This window comes from Alosa pseudoharengus, unplaced genomic scaffold, assembly GCF_046254945.1.
Source record: "Alosa pseudoharengus isolate Yale_2024_CS ecotype anadromous, Long Island Sound unplaced genomic scaffold, YU_APseudo_1.1 YU_APseudo_1.1_scf_21, whole genome shotgun sequence".
Taxonomy (NCBI): domain Eukaryota; kingdom Metazoa; phylum Chordata; class Actinopteri; order Clupeiformes; family Clupeidae; genus Alosa; species Alosa pseudoharengus.
In genome coordinates this window covers 17,623,390-17,633,389 of record NW_027468674.1, presented here as the reverse complement: position 1 = coordinate 17,633,389, position 10,000 = coordinate 17,623,390, and the positions used below count along the sequence as shown (strand labels likewise).

The 10,000-nt window shown below is 41.8% G+C and overlaps 1 protein-coding gene across 2 annotated transcripts in view; it reads right to left on the bottom strand.

The window, feature by feature from the left end:
* rnls (renalase, FAD-dependent amine oxidase) overlaps window positions 1-9,640 on the bottom strand; it is a 54,099-nt gene extending 44,459 nt beyond the window's left edge. Inside the window, exons 1-4 of one of the 2 annotated variants that reach the window (XM_076298923.1) lie at window positions 9,417-9,640; window positions 8,680-8,785; window positions 8,169-8,314; window positions 5,586-5,747 (exon numbers count right to left, since the gene is read on the bottom strand). In XM_076298923.1, coding sequence (XP_076155038.1) covers window positions 5,586-5,747; window positions 8,169-8,314; window positions 8,680-8,785; window positions 9,417-9,579 — 577 coding nt within the window. In that variant the 5' untranslated portion in view covers window positions 9,580-9,640. The remainder of the gene's footprint in view (window positions 1-5,585; window positions 5,748-8,168; window positions 8,315-8,679; window positions 8,786-9,416) is intronic. The other variant, XM_076298924.1, reaches the window with a different exon arrangement.
* Window positions 9,641-10,000: the final 360 nt, after the last annotated feature.

Sequence of the window (10,000 nt, the reverse complement as noted above, 5' to 3'; positions counted from 1 at the left end):
AGACAGTCACATAGAGAGACTCTCTCTCTCTCTCTCTCTCACTGTCCACACACACACACACACACACACACACACACACACACACATATATATACACACACACACACACACACACACACACACACAAAGTCACACAATTGATTTTGGGATAAATTGATTCGAATGTCGCAGTGTCAGTTCACTGCAACACCATGGGAACGAGGACGAACCCCAGTTCAACTTCACTATCTGCTGGCGGCTTTGTGCATCCCTGTCTGGAGAGAATACAGTTTGGGTCAAACGTACAACTAGAAGGGTTCCAGGGGGTTTGAGGGAAGCGGAGTGGAACAGGAAGTCAGCAGTGTGCGGGGGTTTTTCTGTTGCTTGAATCGCTTTAAATTATTTCCAGATTGCATCGCAGTTCGATGCGCAAATGACCATGGCCAGCACCTGCCTGCTGCCCCCCGCTGGACAGACACTGTTACTACATGATCAGTGACAAGATTTACATCTTCATCTACGTTAAATAGTAAATATTTTTAGCTTTTAGTTTTGGTTTTAAGAGAAGTGTGTATGTACTGTATGAATGCATGAATGTATGTATGTATGTGTGTATGTATGTATGTATATATGTATGTATGAATGAATGTATGTATGTATGAATGTATGTATGTATATATGTATGTGTTTGTATGCACTGTATGTGTGAATGTATGTATGAGTGTGACATAGGATAATAGTAATTGATCTGATCATATACACTATAACAAAGTGATGCATGTTTTTCATAGATAAACATTAAGTCTATTTAATTTGGCTGTATTTAATTCCATAAAAGTATATGTCATTAAGGCTCTCAATCTAGATAGATGAAGCAAACAGGCTTTTCCCTGTTCACAGCTGGGTTGAACAAAGCCTGGCAAAAATGTTACAAGTTGCAGATCTGCATTGAGACAGGAACAGACGAAGTGATTCAAAAAATGTACCAGCCTCATCAAACAGGACCTCTCTAAATGAACGCAACTTTTCCTTATCATAAAAACTAAATCTAGTGAATATTATTTGAATTCCATTGGTTCTCTGGCTCTTCCTCTGCTTTGACAAAAATCTATATGTGCCCCCGAAAACTTATTAAGTGACATTTTGGCGATTTTAATAGCATATGGTGTCAAAAGACATGTCAGCAAAAGCAAAGTAATAAGTAATAAGCAAAGTGATGGGACACTGGTTGTAATGGGTATTTGTGGTGGTGGAATTAGGCCATGGCGGTGCTACAAAGGAACAAAGGCTTTGAAGGGAATGTCTGGAAATGCCTATGTTGACTATACTGTACATGACAAAGCAGTGTGTAATGTATGTGTGTGTGTGTGTGTTTGTGGAGGGGGCGGGGGGCGGGGGGTTCAAAAGAATTTGCTTAAATTGCTCCAGTATGGGACCCAAGAGAAGAAAAACGTACAATTTTATGGGCTGGGGGGTTCTCTCAGTCAAAAAGAGTAAAAAAATAAAAAAAATAAAAACTTGGTGCAGCTACAACAAGCACATTTCTCAAATGAGTCCGTAAATCCGCGTCTTATTGAAGTGGCTTTTAAAAGCATGGGGTTTGACAGAAAACTCCCATCAAATGGGGGCCCTTACAGAACTAAACCTAGCCTTCTCTACCCCACACTGGAGTCATTGACCTCCTCCTCATTTTCGTACCCAAATCCCTTGCCCCTGTGGTTCGATCTTAAGCTAAGAACAGTTTGCTACAGAATTAAAGACAATATATTACATTATGGGTGATGCTTTCAAATTTTTCGATTTGGGACAAGTACGAGCATGACTGTCACATATATTAATGCGCCTTATATCTTGAATCGCCAGCATCTGTTAAAAAGTATCTGTGACATGAGTAATGTATGTCGACAACTGCACGCATACACTTGCATTTATTACATTTAGCAGCAGTCTTGCATATTCAAACTCAGTCAGTGATTATGTCGATTTCATCAGCACGGGCTTCCTAGAAATCTAAACCCCATCACCTCTCTGTTCTTAAACATTTCTTACAGCCTGTTACACTGTAGATGCAACGCCCAAACTACAAAAACCTATGATTTGTGTGATCTGACTGAGACAGCAAGGCCGTGGGGGTAATGTGTTTGTCTAAATCTGTAAACAAGCCATTTTGAAAAGATGGAAGGTCAGTGAATATTATAGTCCAATGGCGTCAACAGTAAATGTGGTGTTCAGTTGCAGCAGGAATTGTGTGTTGTGATGGGTATATTTGTATCCTTTACGATTCCTTCCTTTCTCTATGTCTGTAAGTTTGATCTACCAACCTCAGTCTAATCATGTATCACTGATAAAAAAAGAAAAGGTTCTCTGTTTGTCTCAACCAATCTGTCTGGTTGTAAGTCCTTGAGCGAGGCACTACAGCTACCTCCACACTATTCCGTTTTCGTTTGAATTCAAAACACTTCTGTTACAACTGCTCCTCTCATCCACACTATTCTACTGCGTTTTCAGGTCCTGAAACGGAACGATTTGCAAAAGTTGTCTGCATTTTAGTGGTGGTCATGTGATTTGTGCTGGTGTCCAGGGCAGACATAATTTGGGAACTGCAAACGGCGTGTGGACAGAGAGCGTATTTAAAATGAAACGTTTCAAAACGAAAACAGAATAGCCTAGTGTGGATGTAGCCTGATCCTTTAACAACTCCCAATGTCAGTAAATGGCGCTGTGGCCTTCTACAGAGCCAGACCGATGTAGTGCATGAAATGTTAAGCACTTTGAGTACTACTCGAGAGTAGGACAGCGCTGCATAAATGTGGTACTTTCGGCATTTACCAATTTCATGATGACCCGTGTTTTAGTGTCTGTCAATGATGGCCTGAGTTTTGAAGTGCATCGTGACATGGCACAGCCACTGTCATTTAATAAAACACGTCCATACACACACACACACACACACACACACACAGTGATGATGTTCACACGACTCCAGCTCCATCTGGGTGCCTTCAGATGAATTTTTCAGCTGCCACGGAGACGGCATCCATGGAAACCCGTCCGACTGTGGCCCAATTCTCCTGTGCTGTGCGTGACACTGAAACCACTTAGACAGATGCGGTCCGCTACAGACACTTACCCTTTACACCCCAGCACAGGAGCACACAGACACACACACACACACACACACACTTCTTTACCCATGCACAGACGAAGACACATTCATGCACTTAATACATAAATGTACCATTAAATACACTCTCTCTCTCTCTCTCTCTCTCTCTCTCTCTCTCTCTCTCTCTCTCTCACACACACACACACAGCATGTAGACAGACAGACACACACACACACACACAAGCATGTAGTCGTACAAACACATTGCAATTCCGTTGGCGTTTCCAGCTGTCTCATCGCATTTCTCCCTCTGCCTTCTCATTCTGAGGTTCAGGATCGCACGCCCTCCCCCCCCCCCTTCTTTTTTCCTCTCCACTTTTCGTCCTCCTCCTCCTCCTCCTCCTCTGCTCCTGAACATGACGGTTTCCTCTCCACACGTGCATTATTCACCGGTTTTCCCAGAAACCCACACAGCCCCAGAGGCCTCGCTTACTACCCGTATGCATCGCATTTCCATACAAGTCCACCAGGACGCTGCTTTATCATTTCAATAAATAAATAAACAGGAAAGGGAAGAGAGACATTTTACACACACACACACACACACACACACAAGGAAAGGGAAAAGAGACATTTTACACACACACACACACACACACACACACACACAAGGAAAGGGAAATTAACTATTACACACAGACACATATCACACACGCACAAAACTCTGCTATGTCCATTTGGATAGGGACAGCACTGGCCCCTGAAAATTTCAAATGTAGAGATGGCGCATTTAACACAAGTGTGAAGGGGTTAGGGGAAGGTCCTGTGACTCCTTATTCACAGACTGTGTAGTTCACTGATGACTGAGACGTGCCACTTGGACAACTGCCTCTCACGTTTCAGACTGCTAGCACTTGCAAGTTTTGATGATGAAATACATCTGACAATCTTATCTAGACTGACTACATCAGAGAAAAGATCAAATGGATATATGATCCGACCAGGACAGACATCTTAAGAGAAAGCATGTTCCATTTTGATATACATGCACTCTCGTTATCACATCTCACGACTAAGGATCACTCCTCCTTACATCTACTGTCCAAGAGCTGCAAATAAAAAAGGAATTACAAAAAGCAGAGCTGAGTTTAAATTTCCTAGCATATTTTTAATATAAGTATATTTTTGTGCATTTTGCCTATTCAGATAGGACAGTGAGGAGTGAATGGAGAGAGAGACAGAGAGACAGACAGACAGAAAGAAAGAGAGAGAGAGAGAAAGAGAGAGAGAGAGAGATGGGGCGGGATCTGGAAATGACCTTGGGTCGGGTTCTAAGCCAGGTCCCTGTGGGCAATTGGACCTGAATGTGGTACTGACACAGCAGCCACTTGGGCCACAGCTACCCTGTACTTCCTAGTATATTTTGAAACATTTATCAACGTAGTGGTGAGAAAGAGAGGTATATTTATGGATGGAGTAATATAATTACAGGTAATGTGATAAAGCCTGACTTGACTTCTCTATGCTTTTAGCAATTCATAGTTATTTTTAGTAATTCATACTGGAGAAAATGATTAGCTTGTAGGGCTAAAGGTTACTTTCTCCAATTATTTTTAATATGTTCTGTTCTTGTAATAGATTTTGCAGAGGAAAACTTGACTTCCTCTGCTTTGTATTGTGGAAATAAAGGTTTGGCTGTTTTGCAATTTTACAAGTCATCTCTTTTTATAGTATTATTTTTTATTTATTTTTTTATTTCTAGGAATAATAGTTTTTGTCTTACAGGTCCAGACAAGAGTTTGGCACCTTGTGTTTAGCATTCACATCTGGGGACGATTCATCCTCTGTTTTTGTATTTGTTGTGGCAAGAGCCATGCCAACAAGACTGGCAGTCCTTCTAAACTTAAACACACCAAGACCAAAGCATCCCAAAATTCTAGTGCTTTCTGCTTGGACCGGCAGCCCTCCACTGAGCTCCACCTTCACAAAGCAACGGGTTAGTTCAGAAAATTACGTTTTTAAACGGGTTAATTGTTCCCACTCGTATTTAGACCGAGCTTCTCTGTGATTGTCACCAGACAGCTGGAAAGATTTACGATTTGCAAATTGCAAAACAATCTTCAGAAATATGCTTAGTCAGCCACAGTGTTCAACATGGTGTGCATGTATGTGTGTATTTGTGTGAGTATGTGTGTGTGTGTGTGTGTGTGTCTGCAAACATTTTTGTCTATGTTTGAGCATGTGTTACTGCTTGTGTGTGTAAGTATGTATATTTGTGCTTGTGCACATACATTTGTGTATGTTTGAGCATATGTATTTTTACTTGTGTGTGTAAGTATGTATACTTGTGTTTCTGTGTGTGTGTGTGTGTGTGTGTGTGTGTGTGTGTGTGCATACATTTGTGTATGTTTAAGCATATGTATTTCTGCTTGTGTGTGTAAGTATGTATACTTGTGCTTCTCGTGTGTGTGTGTGTGTGTGTGTGTGTATTTGTACTCACAGGAGCCCACATCCCCTTGCAGCTGCAGTATCTGTGGGACTGGCATGGTGAGGACCACGGCGTCAAAGTGCTCGGGCTCGCCGTCCATGCGACACACTTCCCAGCATGCACCTCTCCGGTAGACGTGTGTGACGTGGCGGTCGTAGAACACCTCTGCTCCTGCTTGGGTGCGGAGGCGCAGAGTTGGCAATGATGCAAAAACAAGGGGAGGGGAAGAGGAGGTACAGACGGGAGGGAATGGAGAGAACAGAAAGAATAATAGAGAAGAGAATAGAAAGGAATGGTCAGATCAAAAGAGAGAGACAGAGAGAGAGAGAGAGAGAGAGAGAGAGAGAGAGAGATTAAAGAAGAGGAAAAGAAACAGGAAATAAATGGGACAAAATAAATTATCCAAATCACACAGAGAAGAGACTGGGGTTTGTATGCAAAGGATGAGGATCAAGACTTTTATAAATGAGCTTGAGGATGGCTAGAATTATCCCCCACAATTACACCCAGATTGAGCTGCACGGAAGGAAGTCCACAAAAGCAAAGAGATGTCAACTTCACTCAATTGCACATTCATGCAAAAGTAAAATAAAAAAGGGACGAAAAAACCCTGGACACTACATCAGAAAATTAGCACAAAGTCATTCGTCTCCTCTCCTCTCCTCTACTCCTCACGAGTTCTGGGCCGATGAGCAGGCCAAGAGCCATCCCCACCAGCCATGAACACACAGCTGAGTCGCTTCACATCCTCAGCGCTGAACATCTGTGAGATGAAATGTCTCTTCTGAACCTCTCTCTTGATCAGAGCAACACATAAATCAACTGGATCACATGCCAAACTTCCCCCCACGCTCTCTAGGAAAACTGAAAAAAAAAAAAAAAACATTGTTTGAAAAAAGAAAATGAAAATTCACGCAGGACCGAATCTGCAGCTGGAGAGCTCTGGACAATGTCAAACTGTTTACTTGTAACATACTTCTGACATAAGGAGTCAAGGGGAGAACAGAAAAACAGCTCTCTCGACGACCCACAGCACCCATAAACCCAAAAAAAATTTTTGGAGACGACAAACGTTGTGCTCGTTCAAAAGGCGGAAAGAAATAAGACATCTGAGGAGCAAATCGAATTGAGGCCAAGACGTGGTTTCTATCAAATCAAATTACTTTCCGAGGCAGTGAAGTTAGAGCACGATCATCGTCTTATCCTTTTTTCTAAGTGGAGGAATATAATCAAAACCAATATTTCATTGTCACGCGTAATCTTATGATGAGTTATTTATTGCTTCATTGTAATTGCGTTCAAACTGCACCCAGTAGTTAATATTCAATTACAAGACAATCATACACTCATCAGATTCCTCAAACTGGAGAATATAATACTAACAAGTAATGTGAAAGTGACTGAGACAGAGGACAGCCACAACTGTACAAACTAATGGCAAAAAGCTCTTTTTTTCTATTAATTATACGTTATACCACCGCTATGTTGAATTTCCTATTATGACATGTTCTGTACAATCTCAGTTAACTTTTGATATTTGTGTTATGGTCAAGTCAAATTTACATTATTTTCTGTTACCTGAAGAGTTTATCATCCACTATCCCTAAACCTATATCAAGCCATTTACAGACATGTACACACCGTTGTTAACACATGCAAAGGCCTCCTCTTATTAACTGACAATAATGGCAGACAGTGGTGCAGAGAGAACAACCGAACTGTGATGTGAATAAGCCACAACATCTTATAGACATAGAGTATAGAATGGAAAAACGATTTTACCGAATGAATAAGGAGTTTGGTGCTTGGCCACAAAGCTACCGTGAACGAGAAACACAATTGTTTCCTCCTTTACGTGTAAATCTCGGACTTTGAAATGACCACTAAAACATGTGAGAATCTGAACAAAGACAGAGTAGACCGTGACGCAAATACATCCCCCCCCCCCCCCCCACACACACACACACACACATTAGCTTACCACTTAAAGTTGGATATTCAGGTAGAAGTTGCTGTAGCCTATTGTGACTGCAAGGCAGGCAATCATATAGACAATAAAGCTCACTTTATTATTCATGTGGGTGCCAGATAAGCATGAGGGGGTGTTAAATATCTGCTAAAATGGGCCATTCTGTTCCTTAGCCTAATTATACAGTTGTAGCCTGAATGAGCTTGTGATATAATATCGGAGCATGTTTTTTGACAGACGAAAGTTGCATATTGTCTATGTAAAACTCAGAGAAAAAGGTCAAATACTACTTTCATCCATTCCGTGTCATCTTTAAGAGACAAACTAGCGACAGACATTAGCATTCATGGGCTTCGGTCCCTGTCGACTGACCACTTCAGAGTCAGAGGTTGTGAGTCAGAGGCTTGGGTAGGACTGTGCTTGTCTACACCATGCAGATGAGATGACACAGGAAACCAACAGAGAGAAACTTCCACTTACTGAAGGAAAAGGATAATAACTACCAGCATATTTCTCAAACCATGTGTCCGTATGTCAGAGGAGATAGAAGGAGAGTTTTGTCAAGTGGCACAAAAAATGCTATCAATAAAAGATGGCTTACCCTAAAACAAAGCACTACTACTTACCTGATTCTTTGAGGTAATGTTTGACTATGGAAGAGACTCCCTTTGGCGTCACATAGTTTGTCAGGCCCTCCTCCCGGGACATCATGCCCTCAACTGAACTGACCAAAGGGGATAATATACCGTGGGCCAAAAGCTCTTCATAGAAACTGCCAAGGAGAAACAATCTCTGTTAGTTCTGAGGAGTTTATTGTAAAAACAATTAAGACAAACAAACAAACATACAAACAACAATAACTTTACTCAGTAACTGCAACAAACAATAGCTTCACATTTAACATTCAACCATTTGACCATGCTTACTGCTATGGTACATTTGTGTCACTGAAAGTTATTAACTAGTTAACTGGTATAATTCACTGGCCATCGCTATACCCTGACAATCCTTCAGAAAATAAAACACAAAAAGACACAGATTGCTACTGGAAACAACACAAACTACAGTAGGCCTATGTGATAGACTATGGGAGGATGTGTATGGGAGGATGTGGTTGAACCAGTATGAATGGGCTACCTCTGGTGAATCCGTGCGTAGTGAGGTGTGGCGGTAATGTACTGGGCCCCCAGGTCCACTGTGCAGGCAGAATCTGTGGGACTTCTACTCGTTGCCATTCTACCCCCTGCGAAAACGTGAACACTGGTGAATGTGGCGATGTGGCACAGGACATGACTTCTTATCAAGTCTATTTCTTACAACAGGAGACAGCTACATCTGAAATTACATCGCAGCTGAAATGTCCTCTGTCTCGCATGCCAGTGTCTGCTTGAGACACCTCGTCTGGGAGTTGACAATATATTATAGCCACTGTGTCACCTTGTCCTGTGCTGACATAGCAAAAGTTGACTGGCTACTAAGTTTTAAATGACAAGTGTCACGTCATGCACAAGCCTCTTACTACTCGTACGCCTCGTGCCCTCTTTAGACGCCCATATGATGTCTAACATTAAGATAGGCTATACTTTAATCTTTACAATCTTTGGGGATACCAAACGAATCGGAAGATGACTTGCAAGATACAAAACCTTGGCAATGTCACAACTGCCAGGCAACAACCACAGAGCCTCAGCAGTTAACTGACCAGCTAGCTAGTTAGCCCCAGTTGTAAAACACATGAAAAACGCACGAACAGTTGGTTCTGTATGGTAGACAATCAAATAGCACCATTTCATTTCATACAGCTAGTTGTCTCTGGCTATTCCAGTTAGAACAGCAAGCAGTGCAAGCAAGCGAAGGGGCTAATAGCTACCTACACAGGCTACATGCGATATGATAGCTAACATCACTTTCCTGCTGACCTGCTCCACGAGATTTATCCCAGACGACAATTTTTATTTTTTGTGGCAATTCTCTCCGAAGCAGACAAGCGCACACGCTGCCAGTGAGGCCAGCCCCTACGATCAGAACACGCGACATTGTTTCAATGCGCAAAGAATACAGAGTAAAACTTCTAAGGTGTTATCAAACAACAGCACTGTCTGTCTCCTCCTCCACAGGCTGTTTGAATTCTCGTACTCGTTTGCCCCTTTAAGAGTTATGAAAGGCAGTCATTAAGTTGGCCGACCAAAAACTGTCCTTTCTCATTGACTCATTGTCGACTGCGAACTTGCATGGAAGTATTTTCAAATATCCATGAAAGTGATCAGTTTAGGCCTACCCTACATCACCGGACTTGAAGACATCATTACAATAATTTATTTTAAATTTAGTATGCAACAGGTGCTGTAGCCTAACTAGTTCAGCCAGACTAACCTGGACAGAGACAAACCACAAGTTAGTCTACTTAACTAGATGTCAAACTGCTTAATCATGTTTCCCGATTCAGTATGTTAATGTA